The following is a 19468-nucleotide window of genomic DNA, read 5'->3' on the forward strand; positions in this document are numbered from 1 at the left end:
GCCCTGGAGCTGCATATCGGTCTTTTTCTCACTCCCAGTCGGTGTCTGTGGTGCCATTATCCCTCAGCTCACTGTTCCTGGGACTGCTTGGGCAAATCCTCCTATGTAAAGCCGCCTGGTTGTCAGCGCTGTGCCTTTACATGACACTTAAGTATTCTGCCTGCCTTTTTAGACAGTGATAGTTAAGAAAGAGTGCAATTAGTCAGGGTTTTATAGTTCAATTACCCTGTGATATACATCCAGTTCTTACTGTGTACTGTTATATCTCTTGTTATATAGCTGTGTAAGCTAGTCCAGTGCAGTATTATTGTCAGTAATAACCTCTGCATTGTACAAACTGTGACTATTTGTGTGTGCATTTGATAGCTGAGTGGTGTCCATTTCGTGTCATTCACTCATCTTGCTATCCCTATATTCCATAACCTGAGGGGGCTTGGTACATCAGGTGTTATCTAATATATTATTTTCACATAGATATACTGTATTACGTATTTTTCTCTGATTTAGTCACCATATCTCTCCTGTATCTCTGCTTGTGCTGACTAAGCTGTACAGGGGTTTGGGTTTAGAGGTAAAGTGCTGCTGATAATTGTACTGTGTTACCTCATACTGCAAGTTATATCATGTCTGCTTCTGAGGTTAACGGTTCTGGGGCTGAACACACTGCTGGTGTTGCTGAAGCCACAGACAAATATGAGGAGAATATAGCAGCTGTGGGCTCTGGTTCTGGGGGCTCCTTGCAACCCAGTGGGACTGTGGCAGCGGAGGCACATACTGACCCACCGTGGGCCGCTTTCTTCACGCTTCTGCATACGCTAGTTCATAACCTAACACCCCCTATGGGACCCCCAATGCCAGTACAACCGTATGTGGTCCCTGCAGCTAACCCGCCATGGGCGAACGATTTATCTGCTCAGTTAAAGAAGTTGAACCAGTCCCTGACTACTAAAAAGTCTGACCATCGCTCTCCTAAGTCCAAGGGGTCCTCTAAGCGAGCGCTTGTCTTCTCACAATCCACTGCTGTCACTGACACCTCGTCTGATGAAGACGGCACGTATACTGACCCCACAAGTTCTGACTCAGATACGGCTGATGGGGAGGGTAGTTCACATGTGGATGTTCCTGATCTTTTGGAGGCTATTAAGTTAATTCTACACATTACGGATGATCCCAAGCCATCCGTCCCTCCTAAGAAACCAGGTAGGTTCAAGCGTCAGAAGGTGGTTAAGCAAGTTTTACCTCACTCTGATCACCTAGTGTATATACATCAGAGACCCTGGGAAAACACGGGTACAAAGTTTGTGCCTCAAAAGAAGATGCTGGCTCGCTATCCCCTCGCACCAGAGCTGTCTAAAAATTGGGAAACGCCTCGTCCAGTAGACTCATTTGGCTAGGATGGTGGTTTCCTCAGCACTACCTGTCACTACCGTCATGTCTCTAAAAGAGCCTACGGATAAAAGTGTGGAGGGTTGTCTGAAAGCGATTTACATCCTCACGGGTGCTGCACAAAGGCCCACTGTTGCAGCTACATGGGCTGCAGAGGCTATTGAAGCATGGGCCTTGGAGTTAGAAGCTGAAATCTCTTCTGACCATGCTAGACAATGCTTGTCATATATTGTCACAGCTTCTCAATATATTAAAGAGGCGGCTTCTGATGCCGGTATCCTAGCAGCCAAGGCCTCTACTACGTCAGTCCTGGCTCGCCGGATATTGTGGCTGAGATCCTAGTCTGTGGATCTGGACTATAGAAAAACCCTGGAGGTACTCCCTTTCAAGGGAGATATTCTGTTTGGGAAGGACTTAAATAAGATAGTGGCTGACTTGGCTACTGCCAAAACTGCCTGTCCACCAAATACCGCTCCTTCTGTGTTGAAGGCTAAAGGTACGTCCTTTTGCCCCTTTCACCCTACAGGTAAAGCAAAAGGTCAGGCATACCATAAGCAGGCCCGCACTTCCAAACCTGGTAAGCCGAAGCCCAAAAGAGCCTGGGCTGCCCGTCAGCCAGCTTCCAAGACCGATAAACCTGCCGCATGACGGGGCGGGCCTCGCCCTGGGGGATCCCAGGGTGGGGGGCCATCTTCTAGGGTATACCCAGGAATGGTTGAAGACCACTTCAGATGCCTGGGTACAGGAAGTCGTCACTCGAGGTTACGCCATAGCCTTCAAAAACCGACCTCATCATCGATTTTGCCAGACAGACGTCCCGTCGGACTAGACAAAGGCAAACACTCTGCATTCGGTGGTACAGACCCTCCTGGATACAGGAGTTGTAGAACAGGTGCCTCTTGCTTAGAGGGGCCGGGGGTACTTTTCTCCGCTGTTTCTAGTCCCGAAACCGAATGGGTCCTCCCGGCCCATTCTCATCCTCAAGGCATTGGACAAGTTTGTGAAGGTTTCCAAGTTCTGTATGGAAGCCCTTCGCTCTATAGTTCTGGCCTTGGAACCTGGGGACTACATGGTCTCCCTAGATATACAGGATGCTTACCTGCATATTCCTATAGCAGTGTCACATCAGCAATACCTGAGATTCGCTATTGGCAACCTTCATTACTAGTTTCGGGCGTTACCTTTTGGTTTAACGAGGGCTCCGTGAGTCTTTACCAAAGTTATGGCGGTGATGATGGTGCTACTCTGCCGTCAAGGGGTCAGGATACTGCTGTACCTGGACGATTTGTTAATCCTGGCAAAGTCCCCAAAACTTCTCCGATGTCATCTGGATATGACGGTCCAGTTTCTACAAGCCCACGGGTGGCTCATCAACTGGAAGAAATCCTCCATGGTCCCTGCTCAGAGCATGGTGCACCTGGGAGTGCTATTGGACACTCACAACCAGCGGTTGTTCTTGTCTCAGGAGAAAGTCCTGAAGCTTTAGGACAGGATTCGTTGCTTCCTTTCTCGTCCGCAAGTGCAGGTGCGATGCAGCTGCTGGGTCTCATGGTCTCAGCATTCGACATGGTGGAGTATGCTCAATTCCATTCTTGCGCCCTCCAGAGGCTGATTGTAGCCAAGTGGGACGGCCTGCCTCACCGGATCAGGTCTCACATGATCTCATTGACTCCGGAGGTCCATCTGTCGCTGCTTTGGTAGCTCCGGGACCAACAGTTGTGCAGGGGCCGTCCCTTCTGGATATCCAACTGGGTCCTGTTGAGGACAGATGCCAGTCTAAGAGATTGGGTGTGCGGTGCTGGAGCAACACTCCTTTCAGGGTTGGTGGACCAAGGAGGAATTTCTCCTCTCGATCAACATTCTGGAATTGCGGGCGGTCTTCAATGCATTGAACCTGGCCCAGCATTTAATTCAGAACCGTCCTGTTCAAATACAGTCGGACAACGCCACCACAGTGGCTTACATAAATCATCGAAGCCGTTTGGCAATGAAGGAAGTTTCACGGATTCTACGTTGGGTGGAACGCCATCTACTGGCCATATCGGCAATATTCATTCCGGGAGTCCTGCATTGTTAAGCGGATGTTCTCAGTCATCAGGACATGCATGCCGGCGAGTGAAGCCTCCATCCAGAAGTGATTCAACTCCTAGTGGAAAAGTTGGGTCTTCCAGATGTAGAGCTGATGGTGTCTCAACACAATCACAAGGTTCTGGTCTTCGGAGCAAGGACAAGGGATCCTTAAGCAGCATTCGTGGATGCGCTGGCGGTGCCGTGGAGGTTTCGGCTGCCGTACGTGTTCCCTCCGGTGTCACTCCTGGCCAGGGTAATTCGGAAGTTCAAGCAAGAAAAAGGAAATCTGCTTCTCATAGCTCTGGTGTGGCCCAGACGGCACTGGTTCTCAGACCTGCAAGGCCTATCGTCAGAGCGTCTACTTCTGCTTCCACAACGCCCAGACCTCCTCGTTGAGGGCCCCTGTTCTACCAGGACCCAGCCCGGCTGTCTTTGACGGCGTGGCTCTTGAAGCTTCTGTCTTTAGGGCTAAGGGTTTTTCTGAAGAGGTCATTAAATCTATGTTGCGGGCCCGGAAACCGGCTTCTGCTCAGATTTACAATATAGTCTGGCATTCCTACTTTGGTGCGCATCTAATAATTATTACGCTTCCAAGTTTAGTACAACCAAACTTTTGGCTTTTCTGCAGCAGGGCCTAAATTTAGGCCTGCGTCTGGCCTCCCTCAAGGTTCATATTTCTGCTTTGTCAGTGTTGTTTCAGAGAAAAATTGTGACTTTACCTGATGTTCATACTTTCACTCAGGGTGTGTTGCGTATCCACCCTCCTTATGTCCCGTCTGTGGCTCCTTGGGACTTGTCGTGGTTTTGGAGGCGTTGCAGGAGCCTCCGTTTGAACCCCTGGGTTCAGCTGACCTTAAGTGGCTTTCCCTTAAGGCAGTGTTCTTGCTGGCTATTGCCTCTGCTACAAGAGTGTCGGATCTGGGTGCCTTGTCTTGTAGTTCCCCATATCTGATTTTTCACCGTAACCGGGTGGTTCTTAGGACTCGTCTTGGATATTTACCTAAGGTGGTTTCTTCGTTCCACCTTAATCAGGAGATTGTGGTTCCGGCCTTTGTCTCTCCTGATTTGTCTCCCAAAGAGCGGTCTTTGGATTTGGTACGGGCTCTCCGTATCTATGTGAAGAGAACTGCTTCTATTCAAAAATCTGATTCTCTCTTTGATTTGTTTGGATTTCACAAACGTGGCTGGCCTGCTCACAAGCAGACCCTGTCCAGATGGATCAGAATGGTGATTGCACATGCTTATGTGAAGGCTGGTCTGTCTGCTCCTGCTCACATTACGGCCCATTCTACTCAGTCTATTGGACCTTCTTGGGCGGCCCAACGTGGTACGACCCTTGAACAATTGTGCAATGCGGCTACGTGGTCCTCATGGAACACGTTCATAAGGTTCTATGCCTTCGATACTGCCGCTTCCCAGGATGCTTCCTTTGGACGCCGGGTTCTTGTGCCCGCTACAGTGCGTCACCTCCCATAAGCAACTGCTTTAGGACATCCCCATTGTCCAATCCTTGTGGAGCCCAGTGTACCCCGCAGCAAATAAACTGATGTATACCACAGGATCAAGATTGGATATTTTCCCCTCCACAGAGTCTGGAGACTTATTTTTTTTTAAATCCTGTGGGTTTCTTTTTTTCCATTTTTTTATTGCATTTTTATTTACATATTTTGTGGCAGATGCCTTATTTTCACAGCTCCCAGCATACCTGTGTGTCTTGTTTATTTTATTCATATTTTCTTTTTAAATAAAGCAGCCCCTTAGATGTTTTTCCAGCCCCTCCTGAGCCTCCACAGCAGCCCGGATGGAGGAAGTTGAGTTTAGGTGGGTTCCAGTGGTGGAACTAGCGAGCAGTGGGCCCAGATGCGACAAAATGCTTTGGGCCTCCCATCCCATCCAAGTCCACCCCATCACCCCTGGAGAGGATCTGGTGAGGGGGACCTGCTCAGGGCCAGAGAAATGGATACCTAGCAACAGTGCCGTAACTAGACATTTTAGCACTGTGTGCAAGAAACGGCATCGGAGCCCCACCCTGCATGAAAAACAGGGGCAGGCCCGCACAAAAATACATGGCGTGGCTTCATGGGGAAGGGGTGTGGCCACAAAATAATACCAATTCATAAAACAGTGCACAGTAGTCTCCATTATTCAAATTATGCCGCACTGTAGCACCACTGCACCAGGTAGAGACCCTTTTACACCTTACAGCAGACAGATTCCTCTTTTTACACATTACAACAGACAGCGCCCCCCTTTTTACACATTACGGCAGACAGCGTCCCCCATTTTACACATTACGGCAGACAGCGTGCCCTTTTTACACATAGCGGTAGACAGCATGCACTTTTTACACATAACGGCAGACCGCGTGCCCTTGTTACACATCACGGCAGATAGATTCGCCCTTTTTACACATCACGTCAGGCAAATTCCCGCTTTTTACACATTGCGGCAAGGAGATTCCCCCTTTTTACACATTGCGGCAGGCAGATTCCCCCTTTTTACACATTGTGGCAAGCAGATTCCCCCTTTTTACACATTGCGGCAAGCAGATTCCCCCTTTTTACACATTGTGGCAGGCAGTGCCCCCTTTTTACACATTGCGGCAGGCAGTCCCCCATTTTTACACATTGCGGCTGGCAGTCCCCCTTTTTATAGAAAGAAAGAAAGAAAGAAAGAAAGAAAGAAAGAAAGAAAGAAAGAAAGAAGGAAGGAAGAATTACACTTACCCTCTCCGCTGGCTCAGGCTCCTCGGTGCAGCTTCTGGTCACGATTCCCTTTCAGGAGAGAAGGAGGAGGAGGGAGGTGCAGGAGGGAGCTGCAGCAGCGCTGTGTTATTGTTGGAGGTGCTGCTGCCCCTCTGCTTCACTATAGGCTGTTCTCGGAAGACAGCCTATAATGAAGCAGAGGGACAGCAGCAGCAGCGCCTCAACCAGTAGTAAAGTGCTGCTGCGGCTCCCTCCTCCACCTCCCTCCTCCTCCTTCTCCCCCGTACAGCTATGCTGCGCTCCTCTCTGTCCGGGCAGCAATTTTTACACATAACGGCAGACAGCGTCCCCTTTTTACACATAACGGTAGACAGCGTGCCCTTTTTACACATAACAGCAGACAGCGTACACTTTTTACACATAACGGCAGACAGCGTGCCCTTGTTACACATCACGGCAGACAGATTCACCCTTTTTACACATCACGTCAGGCAAATTCCCCCTTTTTACATATTGCGTCAGGCAGATTCCCCTTTTTTACACATTACGTCAGGCAGATTCCCCCTTTTTATACATTGTGGCAAGCAGATTCCCCCTTTTTACACATTGCGGCAAGCAGATTCCCTTTTTTTACACATTGCGGCTGGCAGTCCCCCATTTTTACACATTGCGGCAGGCAGTCCCCCTTTTTAAAGAAAGAAAGAAAGAAAGAGAGAGAAAGAAAGAAAGAAAGAAAGAAAGAAAGAAAGAAAGAAAGAAAGAAAGAAAGAAAGAAAGAAAGAAAGAAAGAAAGAAAGAAAGAAAGAAAGAAGAATTATACTTACCCTCTCCGCTGGCTCAGGCTCCTCGGTGCAGCTTCTGGTCACGATTCCCGTTCAGGAGAGAAGGAGGAGGAGGGAGGTGTAGGAGAGAGCCGCAGCAGCACTGTGTTATTGGTGAAGGCACTGCTGCTGCTGCCCCTCTGCTTCACTATAGGCTGTTCTCGGAAGACAGCCTATAGTGAAGCTGAGGGACAGCAGCAGCAGCGCCTCAACCAGTAGTAAAGCGCTGCTGCGGCTCCCTCCTCCACCTCCCTCCTCCTCCTTCTCCCCCGTACAGCTGTGCTGCGCTCCTCTCTGTCCGGGCGGCTGTGTGCTGCGGGCAGCGGTTGCCCGCAGCACACAGCGGCATGTAATGAGTCAGTTTGACTCATTACATGCTTTGGCCACAAATGTGGTCTCACTGGAAAGCACTTCGTCAGAATAGCAATTTCCATTTTCACCTTTGAGGATATTTTTTCACAAATCTTTTTGTGATGTTAAAGCTTATTAAATTTTCTGCTCTAGGCTTTAATTTAAACCTAGGATAAAGTACATCAGTACCCCTAGAATTACACGGCAGCACCCCTGGACTTATACAGCATAGGCAGCACCCCTGGAGAATTACACAGCACAGAAGACAGGCAAGAGCACCCTTCGGCTTAAACGGCAGTGGGTCAGCACCCCTGGACTGATAGGACAGAGGAACTGCACCCAATATAAGGCAGCTCCCCTGGAATGATGTGGCAAAGAAAAGACGTGTAAGATGGAATTGTCCTTGGGATCTCCCACCCACCCTTACGTTGTATAAACAGGACATGCACACTTTAACAAACCAATTATTTTAGCAACAGGGTCTGCCACATGTCTGTGGCTGAAATGATTGGTTTCTTTGGGCCCCCACCAAAAAAGAAGCAATTAATTTCTCCTTGCACAAACTGGCTCTAAAGAGGCAAGATGTCATCCTTATCCTCCAAGTCCTCACTTCCTTTAGTGTTTACATCCTCATCCTCACAGAGAAATAATTCCACATCGAAGAGATGGATTTTTTTAAATTTTGCCCAGGCATGACAATGGGCTTTTTCATCCTATGGCCAACAACTGTCTCCACTGGTGCCTTATTCAAACAAACCACATCACCATCAGAATCCTCATCGTCAACTTCCTCCTCAGCACCAGCTTCACCCATATCCTCCTCATCCTTGTGTACTTCTACAATGACATCCTCAATCTCAATATCAGCAACTGGACTGCTCTTCCCTACACTTGCAAATGGTGGAAGGAGCCTCCTCTTTCCATACAGTCTTGGGAAGGTCAAGCCTAGACATCCCAACCGTTGACACACTTGGACTCTCCTTGGGGATTTGTGATATCTCTGAACGCACAGTTGTTCTTTACTGTGCTTTAACAAGCTTTATTTTTTACATTTTTTGAGAGGGAGGAGGGCTTCCATCTTCATGAGAAGCTGAACCACCAATCATGAACATAGGCCAAGACCTTAGCCTTTCCTTGTCGTGTCGTGAATGGCATATTGTCAATTTTACGTTTCTTATCAGATCATTTCTTTCTTTTTTTTGTTCTTAATTTTTTGTTCTTGAATTTTACAAGCCCTTTAATACATTGGGCATCAGCCTTAGCAGACAACGTTGATTGAATTGCATTGTCAATGTCATGACTGGTTATGGCAGCAGCATCTTCAGCACTAGTACTAGGAACCAGAAGTGGTTCCTGATCTTCCACTATTTTTTCCTCCAAATTTTTGTTCCCCATTTCACAGGATAGCACCTCTTTATTATTACAGCACACAGAACAGTGTCCCTTTATTTCCAGAGCACCCCTGTCATTTTACAGCATACAACACAGGGCCAGTGTGCCTTTATTTTTACGTGAAAGGTATGATTCCGCACCAGTCCAAAGATTCAAAAGATTATATATGTTACCAGAATTATAACAGTATACAGGAAAGATTCCTATTAATTGTACCTGGTGGTGCACACAAAGTCAGAAGAAACTACACAGAGAAAATAGGCTTGCAGAAGACTCTTGTGTGGGTACCTTCTTGTATTTATTTGTTTATATGAAATTATTAAAACTTAACTTTTATTAATTAATCATTAAGAAAAAATCCACACTCTCATATTACACCAAGATTAGTTGGTGAGGATATATTGGTATCCATACACACATAATTCACTGAGTATTTCTTTGCCATAAAGTATCAACAATAGTGAAGTTAAGTGAATATGTTCAACAAGAATACATTAGGTATAAAACAATTTCTTATTAATTCATTAAGATTTTTATTTTTTTAAATTGGAAATGTTCTGGTTAGTCTATCCGGCTAGACTTATTAGGAGGCTCTACACCCAAATCCTATTCAACCAGCACAAGCAGAGTTTGTTTTAATGAGACCTCAATGGGTCATTGGACTAGACTGATATTAGGAGTATAGGTCCTATTGAAAATATATGCTTACATAGGGAGATGTCCTCTCTAATATCTAATGCCTCATAGTTGTGTGTAATGGGTTTTATGAATTCGTCCTTGATTAACCAGGAGAACAGTAAGAGAGAAGAAAAGGGGAAAGAGAAGAAGATAGGGGAAACAAATGTGGGGATCCTGCTGTTGGTGTATGGTCGAAATAGGTCACAAATTACAACACTAGGTATTCTCTGGGGGTTGCCCTCACAGATACTGACCCAGCCCATCACCGTTTTGCTTCCAAGATCGGACGAGATCAGGCTCTATTGATGGGGTATGGTAGTAATAGTTAGACACAATTCTATTGACTCACCAATGAGAGTGCACCTAAAAAAATAGAGAGAAGAGAAGTTGCGGATCTGCTATCTACGTTAGGCACAGGGTTAGCCTGTGGATCATAGATGAGAGTCCACAGATATAAATAGGTGAAGATTAGAAAAGAAAGAGAAAGAGATTAAATTCGGACTATAATAGGTATCACCTGTGTTATTTAACTAGGCACAATGTCCAATTTAGTGCTTATATGCATATTGAGGCATTTCTGAATGTTTCCACATTCAAACAACATATTTCCACAACAAACAGGGGTAAAGGTCCTATTGAGTGCTGAATTGCACCGCCAGTACCTGCATGCACACACATCCAAACAATTTCAGTGCAGGGATATTTAGGTTATACTGGACGACGCTTGGAGAGAGTATGTCCAGGAGGTATCAATGTCCCTGAACACTGTTAACTTAGAAATTACAGTTTAATATCATATGTTTTTACCAATACACACAAGCAAAATACTGTATCTGGTGAATGGAGAGTATCAATCCCTACCCAGGTCCCTCGGTCGGCATATACGTGCAATCAATTTGATCCTAGTACAGGGTTGCAATTATAATGGATAAAAAAATATATGTCCAAAAATTATCCAGGTCCCTGAAACCTTTCGGTTTCGTAGGGATTGGGACTAGTACTACACTGCACAGTAAATTAGTTAATATATCTATTGGTTATATTGGAGTATAAAGTCTTGTAAACCACAGAGAAAATCTCCCTATGTAAGCATATATTTTCAATAGGACCTATACTCCTAATATCAGTACAGTCCAATGACCCATTGAGGTCTCATTAAAACAAGCTCTGCTTGTGCTGGTTGAATAGGATTTGGGTGTAGAGCCTTAGTGTCTATATCCTCCTAATAAGTCTAGCCGGATAGACTAACCAGAACATTTCCAATTTTTTTTTCTTTTTTTTTTTCTTAATTAATTAATTAATAAGATATTGTTTTATACCTAATGTATTCTTGTTGAACATATTCACTTAACTTCACTGTTGTTGATACTTTATGGAAAATAATTACTTGGTGAATTATGTGTGTATGGATACCAATATATGCTCACCAACTAATCTTGGTGTAATATGAGAGTGTGGATTTTTTCTTAAATAATTAATTAATAAAAGTTAAGTTTTAATAATTTCATATAAACAAATAAATACAAGGGGGTACACACACAAGAGTCTTCTGCAAGCCTATTTTCACCTTTATTTTTACAACAGTACCCATGTAGTTTTACAGTATACAAGACAGGGCCAGTGTACTTTTATTTTAACAACAGCACCCCTGTATTTTTGCATGACAGGACCAGTGTACTTTTATTTTAACAACAGCACCACTGTATTTTTACAGCATATAGGACCAGTGTACTCCTATTTTAACAACAGTACCCCTGTATTTTTACAGCATACAGGACCTGTGTACTTCTATTTAACAGCACCCCTGTATTTTTACAGCATACAGGACCAGTGTACTTTTATTTTAATAACAGCACCCCTGTATTTTTACAGTATACAAGACCAATGTACTTTTATTTTAACAGCACACCTGAATTTTTACAGTATACAAGACAGGGCAAGTGTTTATTTATTTTCACTGCACCCATGAATTTTTACAGCATAGAAGACAGGGCCAGTTTACTTTTATTTTCACTGCACCCCTGAATTTTTACTGCATACAATACAGGGACAGTGTACATTTATTTTAACAACAGCACCCCTGAGATTTTACAGCATACAGGACAGGGCCAGTGTACATTTATTTTCACTGCACTCCTTATTTTTTACAGTATGCAAGTGTGCATTTATTTTAACAACAGCACACCTCAATTTTCACAGCTTGCAAGACAGGGCCAGTGTACATTTATATTCCCTGCACCCCTGAATTTTCACTGCATACAATACAGGGCCAGTGCACATTTATTTTAACAACAGCACCCCTGACATTTTACAGTATACAAGACAGGGCCAGTGTTCATTTATATTTACTGCACCCCTGAATTTTTACTGCATACAATACAGGGCCAGTGCACATTTATTTTAACAACAGCACCCCTGACATTTTACAGCATACAAGACAGGGCCAGTGTACATTTATTTTCACTGCTTCTCTGATTTTTTACAGCATATAAGACAGGGCCAGTGTGCATTTATTTTAACAATAGCACACCTGAATTTTTACAGCATACAAGACAGGGCCACTGTACATTTATTTTCACTGCACCCCTGAATTTTTACAGCAACATCCATGTACAGCTGCATCACCACTAATAGCACATGAAACACCAGTGACAGCCAGGACAGCACCCCTAACATCACAAGGACACCACATTGAAAGGACAGCACCCCTAGAGAGCACACACTGACCCCACCCGATGCCACCACTCACAGAGAAATGTCTGTTTCCCTCACTCTCCAAGTCTGGAGTGAAAATGGCAGCGACGTGCGGCTGTTTATATGGGATTCAAAGCCCAAGAGAATCCGACGGCAGGATGATGATGTTTTGCCTCATTCTGGTTTCCAAGTCTGGCAGGAAGTCCCAAGCTGTACTCAGTTCCCAGCTTGAAACATGAAGTTCGGGGGGTTTTCATCTCTAACATATATGCCGTGTACAAAGCCTCGAAATATATAACTATCACACAGACTGCATGCATACAGCACATGGCTAAAAAATTGACCTCTCTCCTATTAGTAGGCACACTTGTTGCAGAAGTCTAACATTGGTTGCATTTTCATTACTTGCTCTTTAATTAATGAACTCCAGCAGTACATTGGCTGGAAAAACAACTGGAGCAACGTGACAGTTCTGGTTGTTTAGAATTACCACTTTGTCCCTGTGTGATGGTGCTGCATTGTAGGTACTACACAATCTCAGTGATTTTGAGGGAAAAACCCCAGTTTAAATCTTTAAGTTTTAATAATAGGGGTGGGCCATAAATAGGAAGTGGTTATATATGATTTTGTACTAGTGTCAAAATGTTACTAATTGTCTATATTTAGATTACAGTGGATGGACATGATATACGTTCGCTCAATGTCAAGTGGCTAAGAAATAATATTGGAGTGGTTAGTCAAGAACCTGTCTTATTTGGAACAACCATTGGTGAAAATATTCGCTATGGAAGAGATGGAGTAACTGAAGAAGAAATTGAACATGCAGCCAGAGAAGCTAATGCATATGAATTTATATCAAAGTTTCCTGATGTAAGTATTTTTGTTCATATAGTGTGCCACACGCCAATGATCAGGTTACGTCTAACCCCGTATGCACAAACAGTGGGTTCCCTAGTATCATAGCATGACACCCTAGTTTCAGAAACTACATGCTCATGTTCTAAAAGACGACAGCTGTCATTCCCATTAGCTGTGTGCAACAAAAGTTCACACCTAGGACCTGATTTAGAAGTGGATGCTGAAGAAGATGCTTTAGCAGATTTTGCCACATTTGCATCTGGCTTTTACACTAATACCACTACAGAGTCCTCTATTGTACAAGTGTGCATATGAATGTGCAAGGACAGAGACGCCTACTTTGTGTCTATGCGCATTGCATTGATGTCTGGTGCATAAAGACATAAACGTTGGTTGCACCATTGAAATTTTCACCAAAGGTGCACTTTTTCTGTCTGAGTATGAACTCCTATGTGCGCGGCTGATCTTCTTTGTATGCACTGCAGCCTCTTTTAGCAATACTCCCATAACACACCCACTATTTTATTTATTTATTAACAGTGTTTTATATATCGCAGCAAATTCTGTTGCGCTTTACACAATTAGAAGACAAAACTGGGTAAAAACAAACAGTCATAGAGGTAGGAGGGCCCTGCTCGCAAGCTTACAATCTATGGGGAAATAGGCATTAATACACAAGGATAGGTGCTATCTATTGCATATTTGTCCACCAGATTGCAAAGGTTATTGGTGGGCTGCATGATATCACATCACAGCAGTGATAAACCAGGGTCAGGAGGAAGGGAGAGTGATAAATTAAATATGTGGGGGACATGTGTGGACTGTACTGTGGGGATATAATTGGAAAGGAAAGCAATGAAAATTATGTGAGTGGTTCTGGAATTTGATAAGCTTGTCTGTGAGTTTTCAGGTTGTGTTTGAAGACTCAGAGCTGGTGACAGGGGGGTCAAAGGGGAGAACTGGCAGGGATATAAGCTGTCTTGTCCCAATTAGAGATGAGCGGGTTCGGTTCCTCGGAATCCGAACCCGCCCGAACTTCAGCCTGTTTTGCAAGGGGCCGAGCAGACTCGGATCCTCCCGCCTTGCTCGGTTAACCCGAGCGCGCCCGAACATCATCATCCCGCTGTCGGATTCTCGCAAGACTCGGATTCTATATAAGGAGCCGCGCGTCGCCGCCATTTTCACACGTGCATTGAGATTGATAGGGAGAGGACGTGGCTGGCGTCCTCTCCGTTTAGAGAGACTGAGAGACACTTGATTTAGATTTAATTACTAAAAATAATTTTGGGGAGCATTAGGAGTACTCAGTGCACTGACTACCAGTTTTATTTATTATAATCCGTTCTCTGCCTGAAAAAAAACGATACACAGTCAGTAGTCACATACCATATCTGTGCTCAGCCTCAGTGTGCTGCATGATATATCATCTATGTATATCTGCTGTGCTGAGTGCTCACTGCTCACACAGCTTAATTGTGGGGGAGACTGGGGAGCAGTTATAGCAGGAGTACAGTGCACACTTTTGCTGCCAGTGTGACCACTGACCACCAGTATATTGTCTGCCTGAAAAAGTTAAACAAACACTCCTGTGGTGGTTTTTTTTTATTCTATAAACGCATTCTGCTGACAGTGTCCAGCAGGTCCGTCATTCATTATATTATATAAATATTTACCTGCAGTAGTGTTATATTTTTTTTGTTCATCTCTATCATCTTTATCATCTCTATATTAGCAGACGCAGTATGGTAGTCCACGGCTGTAGCTACCTCTGTGTCGTCAGTGCTCGTCCATAATTGTATACCTACCTGTGGTGGGTTTTTTTTTCTATCTTCTTCATACTAGTAGTTTAGCAGTCTGCTGACAGCGTCCAGCAGGTCCGTCATTATATATTATATATACCTGCAGTAGTGATATATATATATTTTTTATATTATTATCATCTCTATATTAGCAGACGCAGTACGGTAGTCCACGGCTGTGGCTACCTCTGTGTCGTCAGTGCTCGTCCATAATTGTATACCTACCTGTGGTGTTTTTTTTTTTTTTCTATCTTCTTCATACTAGTAGTTCAGCAGTCTGCTAACAGCGTCCAGCAGGACCGTCATTATATATTATATATACCTGCAGTAGTGATATATATATTTTTTTTATATCATTATCATCTCTATATTAGCAGACGCAGTACGGTAGTCCACGGCTGTAGCTACCTCTGTGTCGTCAGTGCTCGTCCATAATTGTATACCTACCTGTGGTGGGGTTTTTTTTTCTATCTTCTTCATACTAGTAGTTCAGCAGTCTGCTGACAGCGTCTAGCAGGTCCGTCATTATATATTATATACCTGCAGTAGTGATATATATATATTTTTATATCATTATCATCTCTATATTAGCAGACGCAGTACGGTAGTCCATGGCTGTGGCTACCTCTGTGTCGTCAGTGCTCGTCCATAATTGTATACCTACCTGTGGTGGGGTTTTTTTTTTTCTATCTTCTTCATACTAGTAGTTCAGCAGTCTGCTGACAGCGTCCAGCAGGTCCGTCATTATATATTATATATACCTGCAGTAGTGATATATATATATTTTTTATATCATTATCATCTCTATATTAGCAGACGCAGTACGGTAGTCCACGGCTGTGGCTACCTCTGTGTCGTCAGTGCTCGTCCATAATTGTATACCTACCTGTGGTGGGGTTTTTTTTTTCTATCTTCTTCATACTAGTAGTTCAGCAGTCTGCTGACAGCGTCCAGCAGGTCCGTCATTATATATTATATATACCTGCAGTAGTGATATATATATATTTTTTATATCATTATCATCTCTATATTAGCAGACGCAGTACGGTAGTCCACGGCTGTGGCTACCTCTGTGTCGTCAGTGCTCGTCCATAATTGTATACCTACCTGTGGTGGGTTTTTTTTTTTCTATCTTCTTCATACTAGTAGTTCAGCAGTCTGCTGACAGCGTCCAGCAGGTCCGTCATTATATATTATATATACCTGCAGTAGTGATATATATATTTTTTATATCATTATCATCTCTATATTAGCAGACGCAGTACGGTAGTCCACGGCTGTGGCTACTTCTGTGTCGTCAGTGCTCGTCCATAATTGTATACCTACCTGTGGTGGGGTTTTTTTTTTTCTATCTTCTTCATACTAGTAGTTCAGCAGTCTGCTGACAGCGTCCAGCAGGTCCGTCATTATATATTATATATACCTGCAGTAGTGATATATATATATTTTTTATATCATTATCATCTCTATATTAGCAGACGCAGTACGGTAGTCCACGGCTGTGGCTAACTCTGTGTCGTCAGTCACTCGTCATCCATAAGTATACTAGTATCCATCCATCTCCATTGTTTACCTGAGGTGCCTTTTAGTTGTGCCTATTAAAATATGGAGAACAAAAATGTTGAGGTTCCAAAAATAAGGAAAGATCAAGATCCACTTCCACCTCGTGCTGAAGCTGCTGCCACCAGTCCTGGCCGAGACGATGAAATTCCATCAACGTCGTCTGCCAAGGCCGATGCCCAATGTCATATTACAGAGCATGTAAAATCCAAAACACAAAATATCAGTAAAAAAAGGACTCAAAAATCTAAAATAAAATAGTCGGAGGAGAAGCGTAAACTTGCCAATATGCCATTTACCACACGGAGTGGCAAGGAACGGCTGAGGTCCTGGCCTATGTTCATGGCTAGTGGTTCAGCTTCACATGAGGATGGAAGCACTCAGCCTCTCGCTAGAAAAATGAAAAGACTTAAGCTGGCAAAAGCACCGCAAAGAACTGTGCGTTATTCGAAATCCCAAATCCACAAGGAGAGTCCAATTGTGTCGGTTGCGATGCCTGACCTTCCCAACACTGGATGTGAAGAGCATGCGCCTTCCACCAGTTGCACGCCCCCTGCAAGTGCTGGAAGGAGCACCTGCAGTCCAGTTCCTGATAGTCAGATTGAAGATGTCAGTGTTGAAGTACACCAGGATGAGGAGGATATGGGGGTTGCTGGCGCTGGGGAGGAAATTGACAAGGAGGATTCTGATGGTGAGGTGGTTTGTTTAAGTCAGGCACCCGGTGAGACACCTGTTGTCCGTGGGAGGAATATGGCCATTGAAATGCCTGGTGAAAATACCAAAAAAATCAGCTCTTTGGTGTGGAAGTATTTCAACAGAAATGCGGACAACAGGTGTCAAGCTGTGTGTTGCCTTTGTCAAGCTGTAATAAGTAGGGGTAAGGACGTTAACCACCTCGGAACATCCTCCCTTATATGTCACCTGCAGCGCATTCATCATAAGTCAGTGACAAGTTCAAAAACTTTGGGCGACAGCGGAAGCAGTCCACTGACCAGTAAATCCCTTCCTCTTGTAACCAAGCTCACGCAAACCACCCCACCAACTCCCTCAGTGTCAATTTCCTCCTTCCCCAGGAATGCCAATAGTCCTGCAGGCCATGTCACTGGCAATTCTGACGAGTCCTCTCCTGCCTGGGATTCCTCCGATGCATCCTTGAGTGTAACGCCTACTGCTGCTGGCGCTGCTGTTGTTGCTGCTGGGAGTCGATGGTCATCCCAGAGGGGAAGACGTAAGACCACTTTTACTACTTCCACCAAGCAATTGACTGTCCAACAGTCCTTTGCGAGGAAGATGAAATATCACAGCAGTCATCCTGCTGCAAAGCGGATAACTGAGGCCTTGGCATCCTGGGCGGTGAGAAACATGGTTTCAGTAACCATCATTACTGCAGAGCCAACTATAGACTTGTTTCAGGTACTGTGTCCCCGGTACCAAATACCATCTAGGTTCCATTTCTCTAGGCAGGCGATACCGAAAATATACACAGACCTCAGAAAAAGACTCACCAGTGTCCTAAAAAATGCAGTTGTACCCAATGTCCACTTAACCACGGACTTGTGGACAAGTGGAGCAGGGCAGACTCAGGACTATATGACTGTGACAGCCCACTGGGTAGATGTATTGACTCCAGCATCTCGCAAACGCCAACTCTTTCCTAGGCAGGCTACGCTTTGTATCACCGCTTTCCAGAATACGCACACAGCTGAAAATCTCTTACGGCAACTGAGGAAGATCATCGCAGAATGGCTCACCCCAATTGAACTCTCCTGTGGATTTGTGGCATCGGACAACGCCAGCAATATTGTGCGTGCATTATATTTTGCCAAAATCCAGCACGTCCCATGTTTTGCACATTTAAATTTGGTGGTGCAGAATTATTTAAAAAACGACAGGGGCGTGCAAGAGATGCTGTCGGTGGCCAGAAGAATTGCGGGACACTTTCGGCGTACAGGCACCACGTACAGAAGACTGGAGCAACACCAAAAACGCCTGAGCCTGCCCTGCCATCATCTGAAGCAAGAAGTGGTAACGAGGTGGAATTCAACCCTCTATATGCTTCAGAGGTTGGAGGAGCAGCAAAAGGCCATTCAAGCCTATACATCTGACCACGATATAGGAGGTGGAATGCACCTGTCTCAAGCGCAGTGGAGAATGATTTCAATGTTGTGCAAGGTTCTGCAACCTTTTGAACTTGCCACACGTGAAGTCAGTTCAGACACTGCCAGCCTGAGTCAGGTCATTCCCCTCATCAGGCTTTTTCAGAAGAAGCTGGAGACATTGAAGGAGGAGCTAAGAAAGAGCGATTCCGCTAGGCATGTGGGACTTGTGGATGGAGCCCTTCATTCACTTAACCAGGATTCACGGGTGGTCAATCTGTTGAAATCAGAGCACTACATTTTGGCCACCGTGCTCGATCCTAGATTTAAAACCTACGTTGTATCTCTCTTTCCGGCAGACACAAGTCTGCAGGGGTTGAAAGACCTGCTGGTGAGAAAATCATCAAGTCAAGTGGAACTTGATTGGTCAACAGCTCCTCCTTCACATTCTCCCGCAATTGGGGGTGCGAGGAAAAGGCTCAGAATTCCGAGCCCACCCGCTGGCGGTGATGCAGGGTAGTCTGGAGCGACTGCTGATGCTGACATCTGGTCCGGACTGAAGGACCTGCCAACGATTACGGACATGTCGTCTACTGTCACTGCATATGATTCTCTCACCATTGAAAGAATGGTGGAGGATTATATGAGTGACCGCATCCAAGTAGGCACGTCAGACAGTCCGTACGTATACTGGCAGGAAAAATAGGCAATTTGGAGGCCCTTGCACAAACTGGCTTTATTCTACCTAAGTTGCCCTCCCATAAGTGTGTATTCTGAAAGAGTGTTTAGTGCCGCCGCTCACCTTGTCAGCAATCAGCGTACGAGGTTACTTCCAGAAAATGTGGAGAAGATGATGTTCATTAAAATGAATTATAATCAATTCCTCCGTGCAGACATTCACCAGCAGCAATTGCCTCCACAAAGTACACAGGGAGCTGAGATGGTGGATTCCAGTGGGGACGAATTGATAATCTGTGAGGAGGGGGATGTACACGGTGATGAGTCGGAGGATGATGATGAGGTGGACATCTTGCCTCTGTAGAGCCAGTTTGTGCAAG

General features: G+C 44.8%; 1 protein-coding gene across 1 annotated transcript in view; it reads left to right on the forward strand.

Annotated features, from left to right (window-relative positions):
- LOC134929573 (ATP-dependent translocase ABCB1-like) overlaps nucleotides 1-19468 on the forward strand; it is a 723752-nt gene that overhangs the window by 211824 nt on the left and 492460 nt on the right. Inside the window, exon 9 of the mRNA XM_063925164.1 lies at nucleotides 12764-12967. Coding sequence (XP_063781234.1) covers nucleotides 12764-12967 — 204 coding nt within the window. The remainder of the gene's footprint in view (nucleotides 1-12763; nucleotides 12968-19468) is intronic.

This window comes from Pseudophryne corroboree, chromosome 5 (genome assembly GCF_028390025.1).
Source record: "Pseudophryne corroboree isolate aPseCor3 chromosome 5, aPseCor3.hap2, whole genome shotgun sequence".
NCBI lineage: Eukaryota > Metazoa > Chordata > Amphibia > Anura > Myobatrachidae > Pseudophryne > Pseudophryne corroboree.